The sequence below is a fragment of the Littorina saxatilis genome, linkage group LG5 (assembly GCF_037325665.1).
Source record: "Littorina saxatilis isolate snail1 linkage group LG5, US_GU_Lsax_2.0, whole genome shotgun sequence".
Classification (NCBI taxonomy): Eukaryota; Metazoa; Mollusca; class Gastropoda; order Littorinimorpha; family Littorinidae; genus Littorina; species Littorina saxatilis.
Genome location: NC_090249.1, coordinates 15081857 through 15103878, shown reverse-complemented (window position 1 = coordinate 15103878; position 22022 = coordinate 15081857). Strand labels below are relative to the sequence as shown.

The following is a 22022-nucleotide window of genomic DNA, read 5'->3' as shown; positions in this document are numbered from 1 at the left end:
ACTTCATATAGATAGCAGCAAATTCGCAATAGAACTGCACCAAGATGGGTAAAAAAGTAGTTTTCTTCTTTGTTATCGAGTATGTGACTGTGCCATAAAAGAAAGGAAACACAAACCACGGCAATCATGAAAGGAAATCTAGACTAGAAAGCAAGAGTTTTGATACAGAGAGTAAAGCTTTTAAAAACCCAACCACCTCAAAATTCTGTGCACGTGACAACCAGTACATTTACACACAAAGTAACACAACAAGAAACAACTACGAAACAGGTGTTGCTAAAAAAAACAAAGACATAACAACACAAGTGAAACAAAGTAAAAAAGCACAGGAAAAACAACAGCTATACAACTTTTTTTCCAATGGTTATAGAGTCAGACTATTGCGCAAAGCAGATTTACAAATGTAGAAAATTATGAAGAATATACAAGAAATTCAGAAAGACTGCACATGCTGCCAGTCAGAATTACACGAACAATGACTGTGAAAACGAAGACAGCAGATTTTCAGAAGTGACGATAACAGCATTTTGCAGAACCGCTCAAAGGTAAAATAACATTCCATGTGCATGTGATTACATGCATGAAAATGACATGTAAAATAACTACCAGAACATGTTTTCTATGATATGGTTAAAAGAATGAAAATGCGCAAAAACAAGAAAAGGTAGTGCTTGTACAACCCACCTTCGTCATGCATAATATGAAACAAAAGTAGACCAACTCCTGCTCTAGCTCTATAATAACTTCCTTGACCTTAAATTTCAACAGGATCAGTCAGACTTTGGTCATGTCTAGAGGTCATGAGACCCCATAATTGTGTCAAAGCCCTGGTTTCAAAATTGTTCAAGAAAATTATTCTTTTCTCATCTTCTTATCTGAATTTGTCCCCGCTAAGACCTTGAAAATTGATGAAGGTCAACCAGACTTGAAACATATCTGGAGGTCATTAAACCATGAAAGTGGGAACAGTTTCAAAGCTCTACCATCAAAAACATCGGAGAAAATGGATAATGTTCTATTTTTTGTTCACCCAAAAATGACCCTACGGTGACCTTGAAATTCAACTGGGATCCACCAAGCTTGCTGCATGCCTGGTTGTCATCAAACTTTGAAAGTGTACAAAGTTTCAGAGTGCTGGCTTTAATAAAATTTGAGAAAACGATAATTTTCTGTTTTTGAACTGAACTTGATCATGACCTTAAAAATTGATGAAAGGTCAACCAGATTAGGGGCATGTCTTCAAGTCTATCAAACATTAAAAATGTTGCACAGTTTCAAAAATCTCGGTTCAACAACATCCCAGAAAACCTCAACATTAATTTGTTCATCTACAGCTGTGCGGCAGGCCGAACACTCATCAGTACAAACACTATCCCGTTTACTAAAGTGAGTAAAAAACTACATGTACCAACCATTGTTTTCTACAATGCAGAGAATGATACAGCTGAGTTCTACGCACAGAAGCTGAAGCAAGTTTTCTCTCCAAACAAAGAAAACCTATGCCACAAAAACCACGCATTCACAAGTGAAGCCCACCACAACTCTACATGGATGGAGTCACATTCAAGGTGTGTGAAGATAAATAAGTGAACCCACACGGCACTCAAATACTCACATTACTTTGCATCTGTGAAGAAAGACAACTCCAGTAATTAGAAAATCATCAGTGCAACTACAGTTGGATAAGCAGAAAACTATTGGTGAAAAAAAAAAGCGAGAAAGCTCATTGGTTTATTTGTTGTTTCAGAATCACACCACACGTTTATGTCAAAATGTGACAGACTTGGCTCAAACACGTTTTCACTAAAATCCCTCCATGCAACTTGCATGCATTTACATTGATTCTGTTTGCTTAGCTCTTCTTGCTCCTGAACGCTAACATCTGATAAAATGATCTATGCGTTTTAAATGTCAGCTGCAGAGTTAACTGAACAGGGAGACAAAAAATCTGCTTGATTAACTCTTTAACTGCCACGATACCTATCAGGTACGTTTTCTGCTACAGTATCATGAAAAAATCAATACTATGACAAAGGATACAACTGCTGTACGTACATTGCCATTTGAATTGCAGCAAAATGATTGCCTCCCCCTGGAGACCATTTTACTCAGTTTTGCTCTTATTGTTTTACGTTATATGTTATGATTTTGTTCTCAACAAATTCTTCCAGCAGTCAATTTACCATAACAATAAGATCTATATACCTGTTCGACAACTCTCCCACACCCAAAACGTCCTGCATTTTAACACTAAAGTCCAAAACATCAGTAAGCATATCATAGTCTTACCTTCCTCTGATTCTGTCTGCAAGGCCTTAGTGGCGTCCCCTGAAGCGTCCATCTCGTCACGCTCCTGTTCTGTGTCGTCATCCTCTGCCGCACTGTTCTCGCCAAGAGAATTCTCACGCTGGCACACAACTTCAGAGAATGATGATTCTGAAAATAGCGTAAAATTCTGTGTCACAGCAGCTGGTGTGTATTCTTTTAGTGTATCCTTTTTGAAGTCTGAAACTAGAGGCTGACCATGTCTCCAAGTGTAGTTGCAATACTGCTGCTTAGTCTGTTATCACTGATATGTAAATTTATCTTAGACTGAACAAATGTTAAAACACACTTTGTTATTCAAAAACAACTACACGGAAGATAAAAGAACATTAGTGAAGAATGCTCCACAACTACAAGAGAAGGTGTGAGAGAGAGAGAGAGAGAGAGAGAGAGAGAGAGAGAGAGAGAGAGAGAGAGAGAGAGAGAGAGAGAGAGAGAGAGAGAGAGAGAGAGAGAGAGAGAGAGAGAGTGAGCATGTTTTAGGGGGAAAAAGAACATGTACAAGCATGTGGACACATGCAGTGTTGTTCTAAGGCCTCCTCTGTCAATGGTCACCAACGAATACTTTTTTGATCTGACCTCAGGCATTGACTGTCTATATTCGTTTTGTCATGTTGGTTTTCTCACCAAAACTTTTTTTGTTATAGCCTGGACATTTGGACGTGTACATTTTGAATCCAGATCCAACTGACCTACTTTCTTCCGAGTCTGGGGACAACACTGTACTTGTATCAACCATGAAAACGTACACATGCTTGTCTGTATCTCTGACGCACACCAGGCATGGTACTGAAGGAATGGCAGTTTCAGCTGAAATAAAGCCGGGGGTCCAGGGGGCCGCGTAAGCCCCCTGGAGGGGTCAAGGGGCAGCGCCCTTTGTGGGGGTCAGGGGGCACCCCCCCGCCTGAAGCTGACGATTTTTTACTAATTCAAATGTGTTTAGTGCCCTCTCCTTGAAGCTGAGAGGGATATAAGTGAAAGATAACAAGGCTTGAGTAAGAAAAAATAATAATCTCAAGTGAATGGGCGGATTTTTTTTATTTTTTTAAAAATTTTTATTTATTTATTTTTTTTATTTTTTTTTTATTTTCGTTTTTGGCGGATTTCCGCCGATCGGCGGAAGAGTACCATGCCTGGCACACAGAAAACTAGTAACAAAACACAACAGAAACCACACACATGAGAAGAAAAAAAAACATGTAAAAAAAAAAGTCAACACCCTCACCCATCTGGTCCACCTGGTCAGGATCATTGATCGTCCTTTCGACCTGAAGTTCAACGTCCAGAGGAGAACCTGACACTGCCTCAGCATAGCCTAGCTCTACCAGGGTGCGATTCACAGATGGCTCATTTCCCATCTGGTTTGTTGTCAGGTCCCCGCCACTCTCAGACAGTTCGTCGCTCAAGGTCACCTTGTACTTCTCACGGTCCGGCGATAAGTCAGACATGGTCAGCTTGAGAGGACTGTTGCTTATGAAATCTGAAACAAGTTTATCAAGCACAACAATGAGTGCTGGTCTTTGTTCCTCACTCCTCTATGTTGAATGTTGAACGTTAGTGAGAGCGTTGGGGTGGTTGCCACCACAAAAATACTTAGAGCTTTACAAAATTAAAGAAAAAGCAGAGAATGTTCTGTTTAAAGGCCCGGCAGGAGTATATAAGGAGCCTGACCTTCTGCGTTGGCAAATCATTTCAAACCTCTTGCAGGCAACGGACAAATACTGCTCCTACATTTTCTTTAATATCTCAGTTAAGCATGAGTTACGGTGTCAGATTTTTTGTTCACACAGCTGGTTTTCACACATTTACCGCCCTATGCGCTTAGATAAGGTTAATTCTCCATAATAAAGAAGATATTTGTAAACAAACATTTCAATGGGGATCTTGTTCAAAGAAAAGGGCGGAGTCAACACTCTCCGACGTCACAGATTTACACCATGCGTTCCAAAAATAGCAAAACACGTGGCATGCGGCAATTTGGTTCCAGAACATGCTGTCTCAGGTGCATGTGTATTTGTTACATCGGATATGAAGAAAGAAATGCAACTAACCTTTACCACCAGTTGTGGCCTTGATAGGGTATTCCTGTGGGGTTGGGATAAAGCTCTCTCACTAATTTGAGCACACAGTCGGGCATCATTTCTCGGTTAATGTTTACCCGTGTTGGATTGTCTTGATGTAAGGAAGACGTCTTTTTCGCCAAGTACAATGCACAATTCCAAGCACCGCGTCGGTCTAGCATGGACCAATACTTCTTGTAGAGTACTTTTCTAACGCCGGAATTCCTGCGGTGTGGCAATTGGCCTGTACCTAGCCACCTCTGGCGATGATTTGTCACACAAGGGCTGCAAAAACAAAAGGCACACTGGCCTACCCCAGAGGAGAGCCCTGTACTAGGACCCGTGTCTCCGCTTTCACCATCGCCTCCAGGATCAGATAACCACGTCTGCACCCTAACGGTACTACACACACGAGAGACAGCCTCTGTATCGAGGTCACACGATGATGGCACAGCACCTCTTGGTACACAAGTCGAATCTTTTATTACACACCTTCGAGTTTCAAATGGCCACTGATTCTCAGTAAATAGTCTCCTTATTGCGTTCTCCTGGTCACTGTTAATGTTGAGAAGTGTTAAATCAAATTTCGCCATTTATTTCCACAGACAGAAAGAGATGTCAGTGCAATACAGCTTACAGACCGCAGCCTAGCCCTTACTAAGTTACTATCACCATCGGATGTTGGAATGTGAAACACTCAGGTCTTCCCGCCTTCAGCTGTCGACAACACTGATTGTGTTAGAGGCTCTCGCTGGGTGGAATAACAGACCGTGTTCCAAAGTATGCGTATACACTACGCAGATTATCACCGTTGACTTCGTCTACATGGTCGTCCCGCTAACTATAATTAGTATTACTGTCCCTGAAAGTGCCTCACAGGATGGGCAAGTTTACTTTCAAAACAGAAAGGGGTAATCTAAACTCGGTTTGTTCTAAGTGGACATGGGACACAACGGGACTCGGATCTTGGGTCGCCCCTGGCAACACAAATGGAAGAATCCAGGATATGCAAATGGTCTTCTGCAGTTTATTCCAAGGTGGTAGGGGGTTGAAAGGGGGAACGAACGGGAGGGGGGAGGGGACAGTGGTCGGTGGAGCTACTATACTAAGACTGCAGCAATGGACTGGTGATGTTAAATCATCACCCACACATTTTGAGGTACCCTCCCCCCTCACCATTCGGTTCACAAGCCTGTTTTTGTCCTTGGTCAGTTTGAAAATGATTGGTTTGTTCAAGTATTCCGCCAAAAAAATGCGCCAAGATTTCCCTCCTCATTTTAGTGGTGTTTGACGCTTGCCCCACTCACTTAGTCAGAGTCTGATGCAAAAATTGACTCGAGAATTCTGTTCATTGACGTTGTGACGTACTAAACTTGTTTATTGTTCGCGGTTTTGGCTGATTCTGTGTTGTTTTTCTGCAATATCAGCGAAAGTACCATCATAGCGGTGACTGAGTTACAGCAACCAAGACTAAGTTTCATTTTGTCCGTTTGACTAGCCTGACATCTACAGCCTTGACATTGTTATTCTGTTTCTCTCTGTGTGACTGATTTCTTTGACACAAAGGTTCTCTGTGTGAAAGTTCAATTGTATTGTAAATTTATATAAAAAAAATACGCAATCAATATGCAAGATATCACAAATGTTCAGAAACGAAAATATGTGAAAAACTCTGAAGAAGCTGTTAAAAGAAGAAATGCTGCTCGCACAGACAGAAAGCCAGATGGTAAAATTCAGTTTAGCGGTGAGAGAGAGGAAATTGATCTTATTTACGCCCAAGTTCAAAAGGTTAAAACATTTTTGGGAGAAGGAAATCCAAACAAAGAGCTTGTGGACACTATCTTGTGCTTTTTTTATTGACAAAAACATTGAAGCTGATTTATTAGAGCGCCCTGATGCCCCCGCGTCCCCAGTGCACTTTGGCCTGTTCGTGTTTACATCGCGTGCCACGCGTTGTGCTATTTTTGCTAAGCCCCGCCCCTTTTTCTGTTGCATTATGGGAGAGGCCGGATTGGCCGTGACGTGTTTAAGTACATGTGCCATACTTTCTGGACTATAAGGAGCATTTTTTTGTTGCTCATATTTGACCGTGCTCTATTGAATGGTTGTGCCAGGTGCGTGACTAAGAGTACACATGTACCAACATCGCAAAAGCTCAATGTCCAACTGAATGAGATCTACAGTAGTAGAAATGCATCTTAAAGGCTGGGTAGCGCAACTCTTGTTGCTGCTAGCTTTCCACTGGGAGGAAGCGACCTGAATTTCCCAGCATTGGGATAATAAAGTAAATGAAATTAAATGAAAGAAAAAAAGAGTCACCTGTGAAGAACGAGAGAGCACTATCACACCACTGCTCCTCCACGGGTACAACATCAGCCAGGCAGCACAGGACGGCTTGTGCAGGTGTGTCCAACAGTCTGAGTGGCAGCTCCCTCACGCTCTCTTTCCCAACATCCACAACACACCCCGAGTCCACACACAACACCTGAAACAATACAACCACGCACAGTCAGGGCAAGAGGTAGGGCAAACTTTGCTCATCGTGGAAAAGCACAAGAATGAAAGTACAGTACTTCCCAACATTCACAACACACCCCGTGTCCACGCACAACACCTGAAACAATACAACCACGCACAGTCAGGGCAAGGCAAACTTTGCTCATCCAGATCTAATTAACAAAGGGAAGTAAGCGCTCTAAATGCATACATGTGAAATAGAGAAAGTTACTCTGAAACATTCTCCTGGGACCCGAGAGAATAGCAAGCATTGAAATGAACAAGCGACTTGCATCCTTTTTTTTTTTAATTCTTTCTTGCTCATCCAGGAAAAGCACTGAAATGAAAGTACAGAACAGGTCTGAGGAATCAGATTTTTACAATTTAACATGCCATTTCTGACTCTTTCTTACAATTTACATGGCCAAGCCAAAAATATCACACTGAAGTTCTGAGATATTGGGACATCCCATGCATAGTTTTAGAGATAAACAAAAGCAAGTGCAAAACACAAGTCATGTTCAACTCTAACGTTTGACAGACAAAAAGTGTTTCTTTTTACTGTCACAGGTATAGGAGTAAGAGCAATCAATCTACACACACATGCTGCTTCTCCTCTGGTAGTTAGGTTGTTGAGAGTGGAACGGATACACACACATCTCTGTCAGTCAATCAAAAGCAAGCAACTCACCTTGTACTCATCCCCTGAGGATTTCACCTGCCCACGGACCCATTTCGAGGTAGTCTTGTTCAGAACCAGGCATGGGCTACCCACGGTCAACTGCTCGCTAGCCTCATCCGCCTCTTCTTTTTCTATAACCTCCGCTTCAATGTCATCGGCGAGAGTATCGAGTAGACCCTTGGAGGACACTTGGACGACGTAAAATGAGTCGGGCCTGCCTGCTGGGGATACCGACACGTGGTACTCCTTGCCTTGGTCCAGAGGCTGAACACTGAAATTCAATCAGGAAGGGTGACTGTTAACACTGAGGTTTATTATTCAAATATATGAAAACAAAACAAAACACTAATCATAGTAATGTATGAAAGAAAATAACAGATAACTACTTTCTAAAAAGAATTCTTTCATCTGTTCAGTGAATTTATTTTAGAACTCAGGATGTTGAAGAATTTCCAAAATGTATCTTTTTCCCATACCAATTATGAAGGGGTGAGGGGGGGGGGGGGAGAAAATAGTGAGCGTGTGTGTGTCTGTGTGTGTCTGCGTGCATGCATGAGAGAGAGAGAGAGAGAGAGAGAGAGAGAGAGAGAGAGAGAGAGAGAGAGAGAGAGAGAGAGAGAGAGAGAGAGAGAGAGAGAGAGAGAGAGAGATAGAGAGAAATAAACAGACAGGGATAAACAGAGAAAAGAATCTCACATGTAATCTTGATCTCCGTCCGATCTCTCCATGCATGACTGGAACAGGGTGTCACCAAGGACTGTAGACTCCAGGACAGGCTGCGAAATCTCCAGAGCGTCCATGGAAACCTCCTCCCCTCCTCCCAGCTTGCTTGCGTCCCCGTCTGCTTCAATGCTGGTTATGTCAAATGGCTGTGGAGAGCACTCCTTGCTGGACTTCTCTCTGATGTCAACGAGCACGATGCCGTCAGCTTTGCGTCCCACAACCTTCACCTGAAAGTCTCTGTCGACAGCTTCACCTTTGGTGATGACATCGTTCAACCAGTCCTTCTTGGCTACCACGGTTTCCTGCTTGTCGAGACAGCAGCAGAAAGCCTGCGCCGGAAGCTCAAGCTGATGTTTTGGCAGTGGAAAGAGACAACCTTTGGGGACGTTTTCTTCAGTGCCATAGTCAATCTTCAGCACTTTCACTTTGGCGTCATCACAGTCAGTGGTGAGGACTTTGCCACGGTAGTTGGTCAGAGGGGGATCACAGACCAGGTACAAATGTCCGACTTTGGGGTCCGTTACGACTTCTGTGGCTCTGGCTTTCTCAATGCCGAGGGTACTTCCAGACAGGATTGAGCGAGCGTAAGGAAGCTGGCACCAGAACTCCGAGGCCGAGACGGCCACACAAATGTGAATGTCCATCCACTCCAGCTCCGCCAAGCCATCTGATACACAGCTGAAAACAGAGCACAATGATCAGTGGCTTACAACTTCAAGCCCAGCTATGGCGGCATCTCTAAATTAAGTAAATTATTTCAAGGAATATATTAAACCTGCATAAACTAATTCTGCTTCCGAATTATATGCTAGAGGACTGTTATAAGACCCGTTCATACCAAACAGTATCCAAACACAAAGCCAACATTTATTCTTTGCTAAATTAGCACGTCTCATAACAAACAGCAAACTGAAGAATTTGTTGCTTCCAGTGGAGTTAGTAAACACAAGTATAACATTTTTAAAGCTGCAACAAACAGCAAACAGGGAGAAGAAAACAAACAAACACTCACACACTGCAGACAAGAAAGTATGCAACAAGCATGGCTAAGATCATTCCCCTGAAACAAGTAACATGCCTACTCAACAGCAAAAATCACAGAAGAAGAAGAAGAAGAAGAAGAAGAAGAAGATGGTTCATTGGTTGGTTATTATTTTTCATCGTCTTTTCAGCTGATATGGAAGAATTAGAAGAAGAAGTCATGATAAAATAAACAAACCCGCAGCAAGCTTGGTGATCATCCGCAGTTTCGGTGATGTTTCCATCGTCTTCAGCACCCTCATCCTCCGCTCCAACAGCGTCTTCAAAGTCTTCCTCCTCCTCTTCTTCCTCTCCTTCCTCCTCTTCTTCCTGTGTTCCTTCGCCCGTCGCCACTGCAGACTCCTCCACTGTAGACTCCTCCAGCTGTGTCGAGTTGACGTTCTGTTGCCTGGATACTGCATCTTCCAGCATGGTGGATTCAATCTGGGCCGTGCACTCCTTCAAATGGCGGGAGAACTCCTGCTCCGTTTCTCCGATGTCATCAACCGTTTCTTTCTCGGAGTTCTCGACGTCTTCCTTCTCCTGGGCGGTGTCGTCCAGTTCAAGTTCCTGCAGATCTGAGGCTAGCGATTCTTCAGTTTTGGTGTCAGAGAAAATGTGCTGCACGTTGTCAAGCTTTGGGGTTTCTGTAGCTTCCACGCCTTCGAGGTTAAGCGCCAGGAAGGTCTCGGCCAAGGGGATGCCAAGGTCAAGGGCATGCACGAGGTAAGGCTGGCTGATACCGTCACCACTCAGTACGTCAGCAAGCACTGACCTGGAGAGCCAAAAAATAATGGATCAGTTGCACTATAGTTCGAAAGAGAAGAATAGGACACTGCTACAAAAAAGTTAACTAAATACATCTCTCAAAAATGTTTTCTTCATTTCAAATTCGTAAAATAATATCCATTTCATTCCAAAGATCAGAACACAGTCCAAACGTAAACATCAGACAGTTCATTACATTCCACTAAACTTAAAAAGAAACCAAAACATAATGTCAAGAGTACAAGGCAACAAATGTCTTTCTACTCACTTGCCAGCAGCCATATCTTCAAAGGCTGTCTTGACCTCCTCACTCCATTCGTCTGCGGAACATCGCACACCAGCCAGGCTACAGGATACACACTGCCACGGCAACTCTTTGAACTTGGGCAGCAGTTCGCGTACTGACGACCTTGGCACAGAATCCGTGTTGCCATAGTCAACGTAGAAAAGCTTGCAGGTGTCTGTGTCTTCGTCAATGCTTCGCACCTGTGCACGATACCAAGCCTTCTCCTCCTCTTCTCCAAACAATGAGGCGCAGAGCTGGCCAACAAACAAGTTCTCAATGAGTCCGTCTCCCTCTGCTAAGCTAGAATAGTGCTCCAACATGGCTTCAGACAACTCGTCCAGCTGGGAAACCTTATCGCGCTGGACACAAAAAGAGGATGGGCTGTCCACGTGACTGATGGTGACCTTCACCCGGTGACCTTGTGGCAAGGTCATGCTCTGTCTGTCCATGTGAAGAGCAGCTTCTTCACTGTCTTGGGTTTGATCAGCTATTGCCGATGCGTTTTCACCTGCAGACGGTGAAGTAAGCAACACAGAAACGTTGCTGCCATTCTCCAGCTGCAGATTCACAGTGTAAGGCGGTGTTTCTGTCGATTCAAAAGTCACGGTCAAGGTCTGGTCGGCAATGAGTTCTTCCAGTTTGCTGCTGACCACATCGCCATCACTGTCCTCCAATACACACTTGTAGGCTAGCGGGGCCGATGACAAACTTTCCGCTGAAATCTCTCTCAAGTCGCTGACAGGGATAGTGTCGGTGTTGCCAAAATCCACGAACCTGACCTTTACTGAATCTCCATCCACCTTCTCCACAACAGCGCGATACCACCCTTCATCTTCAGAGAACTTTCCGCAGCAGGCAAGACCGACTGACGGTGGGACAACCTTGCTTTCTGGAGACTCGCATTCATCCTGCAATTTTTCGCTTAGAGCCTCCCTGGTGTCATCTTCGCTCGTCAGCTGGAGGTAGAAAATGCCGTCGGAGTCCACATGTGAAATGATGCAGGCGTCCAAGGCTGGTGGGGTTTGTGGACGGAACTCCGACTTGGATTCGGCACTACTTGTTTCCGTTTCTGAATCGCCCTTGTTTTCAGATTCTGCTTGTGCTTCTTTAACAGCTTCAGCTTGTGGTTCAATTTCTCCTTCTGAAGTTTTATCTTCTGGTTTTGCCTGTGATTCAGGCGCAACTTGTGGTTCCATTTCTGCTTCTTCTGTGTTATCTTCTGGTTTTGCCTGTGATTCAGGCGCAGCGCTTTCTTCAGGGACTTCTTTGGCATCGGTAAACTCTTCCTCAACCTCTTCCTCCACAGACTCTTCATCCTCCATCAGCTCTAGCCCAATACTTCTCGTCAGTTCAACTTCAAATGGGGGCGTGAACGACATGAATCGGGCATTCATGACTTTGCCTTCCGTCATGGCTTCGAACTTCTTCTTCTGGTCTTCTTTCCATTTCTTTACTCCCTGAAGCTTGCTGTCATAAGCGAAGGCTGCTTTGGTCATGAGGAAAGGGGGAATGACCACAACATCGTCTTTGCTGACCGTGTCCTTGTTGCCGAAATCTACAAAGAGAACTGTTACGGTGTCTCCGTTATCCTTCACCACAGTTGCGCGGTACCATGCCTCGTCTTCAGAGAACTTGGCACAGCAGACCTGGCCCTCCTCAAAAGATGTCAACTTCTCAAGCTGTCCATCACACACAGTCTGAACTTCGTCACTCAGGGTAAACAGGGCGTCTTCTTGGCTGGACAGCTGCAGGTAGAAACGTCCGTTGTCGTCCACCTTGGACACTGTCGCAGGTACCATTTCTTTGGGTGCAGTTGGTGGGCGGATGCTGGTCGGTTTGAAGACTGTCTCAGCAAGGTTGGTGCCATTCTCGTCCTTGACAATGACAGAGAAGGGGAGGCCACTCTTGAATGTCACCTGGTACTCTTTGTCCTCAGAGGCGGTCTTAAACGTTTCCTGCTGTTCTGGGGTCAAGGGACCCGTCTCCTCCACTTGACACTGGTACGCAAGTGCTGGGGTGAGAAGATGAGCGGGCAGAGGTTTCAGGCCTTTCACGTCGCTCTTCTCACCATTCCCAAAGTCAACAAACAAGATATCAGCCATGGAACCAGCAACAGATTTAACCAGACCTCGGTACCAGGCTCCGTCTTCAGAGAATTTGGCTCCACATGCAGCTCCCACTTCGGGGTTAGGGTGAGCTGCTGCTGGGGCACTTTCCACTTTGGTGGTCAGCTCATCAATGGCGTCAATGTCTCTCAACAGCTGTAAGTAGAAAGTACCATCATCGGCTACGTGAGACACATACACAGCCTGACTTCCGCCAGGGCACTGCTGAGGCTGGAACACCTGCTCTGGCAGTTTCGGTGGAGAAGGTGTTGTTGCAAATCCTGAGTCAGATGAGATGTTCCTCTTGAAAGGCTGGTCTTTGGGTGGTGCATCCCCCCATGAGTCTTCCTTTGCTGAATTACCAAACCCTCGCTGCGGCCGGTCGTTGAATGACCTCGGAGGAGGAGCAGACCCAAATTTGCTCGGTGGGGAATTTTTCTGCTGTTGTGGACGGTCAAACGGCTTGGACGCTCCACTACCACCACCAAAGCCACCACCTCCTCCACCACCACCAAAGCCCTTCTGTGGCGAGGGAGACGGAGACAGCAACAGCTGAAGCAGATCCTGTCTCTTGACTGAAGCCTGGATTTGGTAAGGTGGAGAGCATGTAACGAACCTAACGCTGATCCGGTCATCCATGGCGGTCTTGGAAAAGACGCTGGCCGTCTGCGCGTTCCATGACTGAAGTCCTTTCAGCTTGCACTCAAACACCTGCTTTGGAGCCTGGAGAAGATCAGGAGTGATTGACTTTAAAGTGTTAGCTGGGATGACGTCCGAGTTGCCATAATCAACAAACTGAACCTTGACTTTGGGCCCCATAATGCTCTGCACTATGGACCGATACCAACAGCCGTCAGCACTGAACTTGGCACAGCAGGCCATGGCCTCTGCAGCGGAGCCTCTGAGTGCGGGACCACCCGAGCCATACGTTGACTGTAGCTGTGAAGCCAACTGCTGAAGCTGGGACTCGGAGCTTGCAAGCTGCACCCAGAAGGTGCCAGTTTGGGTGTCAAGATGAGTTATGATGGCGTCAGCAGATCCTGATGGTGGTGTAGCTTCAATGAACTTCTGGGGAGCAGAACTGCCCGGCGGAGAAGAGGCACTCATTACTGGCCGACCGCCGAAAGATGGTTGGCTCGGGGGGCTCCTAGGGTTTGAACCTGATGGCGGTTTCATGGGTGAGGTTCTAGGTGTTGACCTCTGTGACCTGGGTCCCAAACCCTTATCCTTGAGAACTTGACCCACATCTTTATTGCCTGCAAAGACGGTGACGTTTTTAGGATCTTTGAAGGTCACCGACAGTTCCAGCTCCGTTACCAAGTCCTCCAAAAGCGCGACCGCATCATCAGAGGCAGGGCTGGACTGAAACCCATCCAAGCAACACTCGATGGCAAGAAGAGGGGAAGACAGGAAGCTGGAGGAGATGGGTTTGACATTCTGACGATCAACCAGCTCAGAGTTTCCGTAATCAACAAACTGGACTTTGACCTGTGTGCCATGGACAGACATAACGGACGCACGGTACCACTTCTTATCCTCCTCGTACAGAGCCACACAGGGCTGTCCCGGAGTGGGGTTAGCCAACGCTGCATCATTGCCTGGTCCGTAGTGCTTGCTCAGTGTTTCCATGATGGACATCAACTCATCATCACAGCCTGCCAGCTGCACCCAGAAGCGTGATGGAGACTCAATGAAGCTGGCAAAGGCAGACACTGTCTGTCCAGGACTGACCTTTCCTGAAGTGTAACCCGAACTTGCTTTCTCTGGACTCTCTTTAGCCGGTGAAGCTCCTCCCTTCAGCTCATTCGTCACGGAGGCACCCGCTTTCAACAGGTCTACTATCAGCTTAGCTCCTTCCCTGCCCTTCACAACCATCTCGAACTCGTCATTGCCGGTGACAGTTGAAAATTTGTCCAGCTGACCCTCAGAGTTGAAAGCCTGGTCGATGCTAAGACGACATTGCACGGCCTGAGCGGGAAGACTGTTCATGAACTTGGGCTCCATCTGGAAGACGGTGTTGCGTGGTGAGCTCTGAATGTTGCCGTAGTCCACGAAGAACACGTCAATGTCCTTGCTGGAGAAAGATCGTACTTGAGCTCGGTACCACTGGTCGTCTTCTTCATACTTTGCAACACAGGGCATACCAACCTGAAACAGAAACAATAAAAAAAACACTAAATAATAACCTGACCAATCAACAAATCATCCAGCAGGCAGTGCTTGCTGAAAATCAGACTTCACTACATTCAAGTTACAAAAGTGTTGCACGCAAAAAGCAAGACTCAAAGCAGTCAAAGTCATACAAATAAACAGCAACTCTCAATATTTTGTGAATTTACGTCAGTGGTGACAGTGCTACATAGTACATGATACATTCATCACAACCTTTTCATTTTCAACCAGAAAGGATCCAAAAACTTCATTTTCATTCCACATTCAATAGCGCATCAGCCTCCATACCATTCTCTTTAGTGGTAGAGATGTTAACATAGATACATACCTGTGGGTTGGTAAGAGGTTTTCCCTTGCCCGAGTTGTAGTAGTCCCCAATTTCCTCCATCAGTTGATCCAGCTCTGGCATCCCTGCAGCCAGCTGCACGCAGAAGTTCTCCACAGAGTCTATGTAGCCGACATAGACAGCATGGTTCTTTCCGCGTGCCACCTGCACATGCTGGTACTTGGGAGCACTTGACGCCTCCTCCTGCTGCGTTCCTCTCACAACAGCATGGGCGATCATCTCTCTCGCTACGTTCTTGCCGCTGGATTCAAGCTCAACTTCGTACACGCCCGCTTTGCAGGTGAGGAACTTGCAAGTGGCGCCATCCTGAGTGAGACTTTCCAAGAAATCTTTGGCGTCTCCGCTCCAAGTGTTGCCCTGGGACAGAGGCCGGATGCCATGGAGGCTGCAGTGCACAGCTTGTGCTGGAATCTTGCAGAATTGCTTCTCCACCTGCTGCAGGCTGACAGTGGGGACCTTGTCACAATTGCCAAAGTCCACGAAGAATATTTCAGAAGTGGGGCCGGTGATGTTCTTCACCACACCGCGGTACCAGGCACCGTCATCAGAAAACCTGGAGACCACGATGGAGCCTGGACGGACGTTTGTGGCTGGTGTGGCTTTCTGGCTCTCGTAGAACTCCTGCAGGCCATCAGTGAGAGAATCCAGGACTGACTGGTTGTCTGACAGCTGGATGTAGAATTCGCTAGGGGACTCCAGCCAGCTCACAAACACCTGAGACACACACATAAACGGTTCTTATCAAGAACAGGCCAAAGAAAATCAAGCAGATCATCACAGTGGTGATTTTTTTTAAAAATGTACAATAGTGAACTTTTTTTTTTTAACCCCAGCCAGCACCTATCCTCAACCTCGGTCCACTGTATCGTGACTAACAGATTGATTTAAATGCAACTTTACAAACAAAAAAAGAAGTCAATCAGAATTCTGTAAAATACGGAAGAAAAATCACCCCTGGCATCAAGAACCGGCAGTATAAAATGAAGCAAGTGACATACAGCATCAACACTGGAAAGGCTACAACCACAATTTTATTATCAATTGGTGCTCAACACGCCAGCAAAAAACACTATCCCAAAATTGAAACACAAATTCTGCTGCACCTAACATTCTCAGCTGGCTAGATAACACACACACACCATATTTCCTGGTGTAAATTCTGCGTGCAAAGAAAACAGAAGAAACCAATACCTTAGCTTTGGATGGTGTCTGAATATTGGGTGGTGGAAACTTGGGCATGTTAGCAGCAACTGCAGCACCGGGTGTTTGGCCAGTGACCTTCACCGCTTCCGAACAAGTTCCGAGGAAACTTGTTGCCACGTCGCTGTTGTCACTTGTGTTGGTCAGGCTTATGATGTGCCTGTCAGAATACACACTAGATAATAACCTTTGTGAGTTGTACAAACTAAGTCACATACTAAAAGTAAACGCGTCTTGGGCCAAAAAAAAAAAAGTTGTATGTTTCTGGTAACATGGGTACAAAAATTAGGGTAGGTAGGTAGGGATATATGTTTTTGTTGTGGTCAGGGTAAAAAATAACAATACAGTGACGCAAAGAGACTGGACTTACTATACAAAGAGAAAGACAACACATTACAAAACAAATGAGACAAAAGGGATGCGGGGTTATCCCCCTTGTGTCATCTGCTGTCTGTTACTTTCGTTTTGACGCTTTTTTTTCCAAATGCAATAAAAACAAGTCGCGTAAGGCGAAAATACAATATTTAGTCAAGTAGCTGTCGAACTCACAGAATGAAACTGAACGCAACGCAACGCAGCAAGACCGTATACTCGTAGCATCGTCACTCCACCGCCCGTGGCAAAGGCAGTGCCCGTGGAATTGACAAGAAGAGCGGGGTATTCGTTGCGCTGAGAAGGATAGCACGCTTTTCTGTACCTCTCTTCGTTTTAACTTTCTGAGCGTGTTTTTAATCCAAACATATCATATCTATATATTTTTGGAATCAGGAACCGACAAGGAATAAGATGAAAGTGTTTTTAAATTGATTTCGAAAAAAAAATTTTGATAATAATTTTTATATATTTAATTTTCAGAGCTTGTTTTTAATCCGAATATAACATATTTATATGTTTTTGGAATCAGCAAATGATGGAGAATAAGATGAACGTAAATTGGGATCGTTTTATAAATTTTTATTTTTTTTTACAATTTTCAGATTTTTAATGACCAAAGTCATTAATTAATTTTTAAGCCACCAAGCTGAAATGCAATACCGAACCCCGGGCTTCGTCGAAGATTACTTGACCAAAATTTCAACCAATTTGGTTGAAAAATGAGGGCGTGACAGTGCCGCCTCAACTTTCACGAAAAGCCGGATATGACGTCATCAAAGACATTTAATAAAAAAAATGAAAAAAACGTTCGGGGATTTCATACCCAGGAACTCTCATGTCAAATTTCATAAAGATCGGTCCAGTAGTTTAGTCTGAATCGCTCTACACACACACACACACGCACGCACGCACACACGCACATACACCACGACCCTCGTTTCGATTCCCCCTCGATGTTAAAATATTTAGTCAAAACTTTACTAAATATAAAAAGTGTAGGGTCGGCGGGAAAAAACTAGGTAGGGTTGGGTGACCAGAAACATACAACTTTTTTTCTTTTCCTTAACTCTTAATGTCCTATACCGCGCCGTTCCGCTTGTCGCTGACGATCCTGATCCGCTTGAAACCGCGCGCGTACCTGTAGCTAAGGCTAAAGGGGAATAACCCGGAAATACAGCTCTTCACGAAGAAAACCGCGAGTGGTGCTCGTTTGTCAACAACCGCTGACAGTTGGTGATTTTTGTCTCAGTTTTTTTTTTACCCTTTCTATTTTTCCTGACCGATTTTAGTTGAGTTTTTTGCGAGAGAATGTTTGGATCAAAATGGCTGACTTGGATTGTTCATCTTCATCATCTTCATCATCTTTTCATGGATTCGATCGCGCTGACATTCGGAACTTCGGCAACCCTGCTGATGTGTTAGGCCTAGCAGATTCAGGTCAAAGTGACATTTCTGTGTCAAGTGTGCACACTGCCGATTTATCTGACTTTTCATCCGGAATTTCGGACATTCCATTGAGTAGCAGCGACGATGACATTGACGTCTGTGAACCCTTCAGTTGTGTTGCTTTGTCAAAAGTTAGACACAGTCAACTAGTTTTGCTCTGAGTGAACAGTGCAGCTGGCCTCAATTAGCCGGTGACACCTCTCTGGCCACAGCACCAAACAGTACATGGCTGGGGAGAGAGAGAGAGAGAGGGGGGGGGGGGGGGTGGGGGGTAGCTGGCTAAACTCAGTGGGGTGTCCGGTGTCACTGAAGTCAGCAGGAAGAGCATTGGAGAGAAATAGAGAGGTGTACTCTTCCAAACAATTTCCAAAGATCAGTTGTAGGGCTTAGGGTAGTCAGTGAGGGAGAGTGAGAGCGGTTTGTGAACAGTCCGACTGAAGAGTGAAAAGTCACTGCCACAAGATCGGCATGCAGTCAATAAAGCCAGACAAGAAGAATGATTATGACATGCGGCTCCATCTGCTGTTTTTTTTAAAATTTTTTTATTCAAACTGGTTTTCAACGCTTATTCTCACAAAGCATCTGCACACCTGCCTCTGCCTCTGTGCTGTGTTTGTGTGGCTGCTTTCGTATGATGTCAGTGCATGGTGAGTGCGTTCACTGCCTTGTCACCACTTCCCCACCTTTTTCAGAGTGTTTTCTTGGAGTTGGATAATTCTCCTTACTCCTCGCCCCCTCCTTACTCCTCGCCCCCTCCTAACTTCAGTTCATACTTTATTGCGTGCCGACTGACCAGTCGGTGTGGCGTCCGTGTAGAGAAGAAGGGAATAAGGTTACACAATGCGCTAGTGTGAGACGCCAAGTTTCGTGTTTCGAGTTGCTGTAGTAAATATAGAGTAAACTTTGTCTTTGGGACTGACTTTCTGTTGTGTGCTATCCGTCTTTCGACTTACGTAAGAGAAATCCCATTTCGAGCTCAGGGTACTTTGTACACATAGATAAAGAGGGATAATTCCGGACCAGAATTTCTTTGTGTGCTAAGCGAATTTTTGACTTAACCGTTTGTGAGTTAGCTGGATTTGCCTGTAGCTTTGAAGGTGATGCTGATCAATGAGTGATTGTGTACATTGCGAGAGAAAGTCAATGCGAACTGTCTCACTTGAGGATATTTTTTCTCAGAAACTGTTCTCAAAAAGTTCTCCCCCATGTTTACATAAACACTGTTGTGGTTGTGTGTGTGTGTGTGTTGGTGTTTTTTTTATTTTTTATTTTTTTAATGTGACAGTTGATATTTGAAATGCTGATTTATTTTCTTATCTTTATTTTATTTCCCTTTTGTAACTGGACAAGTTGGCGGAACAAAAAAAAACAACAACTAAATAAACGTTGAGTTAAAATGTTAAACTGGTGTGGGCTACCCCGTCCTTATGTGCATTGTCCAAAGTTCTCACTCGTCTCACTCTGGTGTTGTAAAAATTCTCTCTTGTCTAACTATCTTTTGCATGAAATTTTATCTTTGTTCGTCTTCACTTTTCTAAATGTTGTGTGTAATAAACAGATTGCAAAGGAAGTTGCAACTGGCAAGCACAACAAAAACCTGGAGAATTCGCAAACTTTGGAGCATTTTCGTAATCAACATCTGACGCCCGCTTGCGCCTAAAATCCTGACAAAATTTTAAAAGCAAATAACAAAGCGTCCATGCGAAAAGGCTTACAATATATGTGACAGTTGAAAGAAGTCAGTAGAAGTGCAGGTTTACATAAACACTGTTGTGTGTGTGTGTGTGTGTGTGGTTGTTTTTTTTTATGAATGTGACAGTTGATATTTGACAGTTGATATTTGACAGTTAAAACAAGTCAGTAGAAGTGCAGGTTTACACATAAACACTGTTGTGTGTGTGTGTGTGTGTTTTTTGTTGTTTTTTTGTTTTGAATGTGACAGTTGATATGTGACAGTTGAAACAAGTGAAAAAAAAAGTGTATAAACACTGTCGTGTGTGTGTGTGTGTGTGTGTGTGTGTTTTTATTTTTTTTTTTATTTTTTTTTTATGAATGTGACAGTTGATATTTGACAGTTGATATTTGACAGTTAAAACAAGTCAGTAGAAGTGCAGGTTTACACATAAACACTGTTGTGTGTGTGTGTGTGTGTGTGTGTGTGTGTTTTTTTGTTTTTGTTTTTTGTTGTTGTTGAATGTGACAGTTGATATGTGACAGTTGAAACAAGTGAGAAAAAAAAGTGCATAAACACTGTCTGTCTGTGTGTGTGTGTGTGTGTTTTTTTTTTTTTTATTTTTTTTTTTTATGAATGTGACAGTTGATATTTGACAGTTGATATTTGACAGTTAAAACAAGTCAGTAGAAGTGCAGGTTTACACATAAACACTGTTGTGTTTTTTGTTTTTTTTGTTTTTTTGAATGTGACAGTTGATATGTGACAGTTGAAACAAGTGAAAAAAAAAGTGCATAAACACTGTCGTGTGTGTGCGTGTGTGGTTTTTTTATTTTTATTTTTTTTTAGGGTGACAGTTGACATGTGACAGTTGATATGTGACAGTTGAAACAAGTGAGTAAAAGTGCAGGTTTACATAAACAATGGAATGTTCTGTTTGTTTGTCATGAATACAAAGAATGAAACACCTTGGTTTGGTTTTGACTCTATTTTTAAACTGTCACCTGTAATTAATACACTTAACGGCTTTTTACAACTAAGGTTAATCTTCAAAAATGTCTAAACTTCCAATTAACATAATCAGCATTCATATTTGAACATCTAAAAAAAAATTGGATTAAAACCATTCACAAACAAAAAAGAAATGATTTATTTACTGAACCACCTCTGTTTCACACAATTTAGTCAGAAAATAACAGGATCAGGGAAGAGAAAGCTTCAAAGTCTTATAGGACACTTAGAGTTAACAATCACAGAAAAGTATCTTCAGTACCATAAGATACTGAACTCTTAAATGTAAGCCGTTGGGAAAAAAACACCTAGTTACGGTAAACCGACCAACCCTGTTTTACGCTGCAAACCCTATTTTTGTCCAACTGTTTTTTGTGTGTTGCCATGTTACCTTAACCACAACTATTCTCTTTTATCTCATCATGTTTGTTTGTTTGCTTAACGCCCAGCCGACCACGAAGGGCCATATCAGGGCGGTGCTGCTTTGACATATAACGTGCGCCACACACAAGACAGAAGTTGCAGCACAGGCTTCATGTCTCACCCAGTCACATTATTCTGACACCAGACCAACCAGACATCTCATCATTCCCCTGCTCTTTTGAGCATAAACTCACAGCAAAACGACAAAAGATCTCTCATTTATCTGATTCATTTATCTGATCCCTCTACATGTTAAACTACATTTTGTTTACAACTACATTCATTCTTGCATGCAACAAGCTCATTAATTCATGTTCCAGTCATGATGCAACATCTATAAAATCAATGCGAAATTAAAGCCCTACTTTTTACTTCAGGCAAAGCTTCTACAACCTTACCCTGAACTTAACAAAACTCACCTTCCATTTTTAACCTTCTCAATCACTGTGGCAGTGTACTCATTCTCCATCACCACGTCTTCAAACTTAGCAGACGCATCCTCCGACCACTGCCCAGAAGATGGTCTAACACCACTGAGAGCACAGCTGACCGCCTGCGCTGGAAGGCTACGGAACTCTTCTTTCAGTTCTTTCACATTTCCCACACTGACTGTGTCATTGTTGCCAAAGTCGATGAAAAAGACAGTTGCTTCAGGTCCAGTCACCTGAAAAAGTCAATATATATATCACAGTTGAATTCTAAATTCGGTTGATACAGCTGCGTTGTACAAAAATTATCAAAAACAGCTACAATGGACTCCCTTCATAACTCTACTTAGGGAACTCTACTTTGGGGGCTGGCTGGCTAAAATATGTTCACATTTTCAGTTTTCAAATCATCATATAGATCTGTAAGTTCTTATCCCATTATCAAACAACAAACTGTTTTGAGATCAGAATACAAGGATGTATG

At 43.8% G+C, this 22022-nt stretch overlaps 1 protein-coding gene and 1 long non-coding RNA gene across 3 annotated transcripts in view; both read right to left on the bottom strand.

Moving 5' to 3' along the window:
• Positions 1-22022, bottom strand: part of LOC138966381 (uncharacterized) — a 223948-nt gene that overhangs the window by 9919 nt on the left and 192007 nt on the right. The gene's annotated exons all lie outside the window — the stretch shown is intronic.
• Positions 1-22022, bottom strand: part of LOC138966364 (fap1 adhesin-like) — a 34029-nt gene that overhangs the window by 9005 nt on the left and 3002 nt on the right. The window contains exons 4-13 of the mRNA XM_070338564.1: positions 21530-21774; positions 16175-16343; positions 14966-15697; positions 10343-14613; positions 9506-10081; positions 8260-8964; positions 7573-7834; positions 6705-6870; positions 3551-3805; positions 2290-2436 (exon numbers count right to left, since the gene is read on the bottom strand). Of these exons, the coding sequence (XP_070194665.1) occupies positions 2290-2436; positions 3551-3805; positions 6705-6870; positions 7573-7834; positions 8260-8964; positions 9506-10081; positions 10343-14613; positions 14966-15697; positions 16175-16343; positions 21530-21774 (7528 nt within the window). The remainder of the gene's footprint in view (positions 1-2289; positions 2437-3550; positions 3806-6704; positions 6871-7572; positions 7835-8259; positions 8965-9505; positions 10082-10342; positions 14614-14965; positions 15698-16174; positions 16344-21529; positions 21775-22022) is intronic.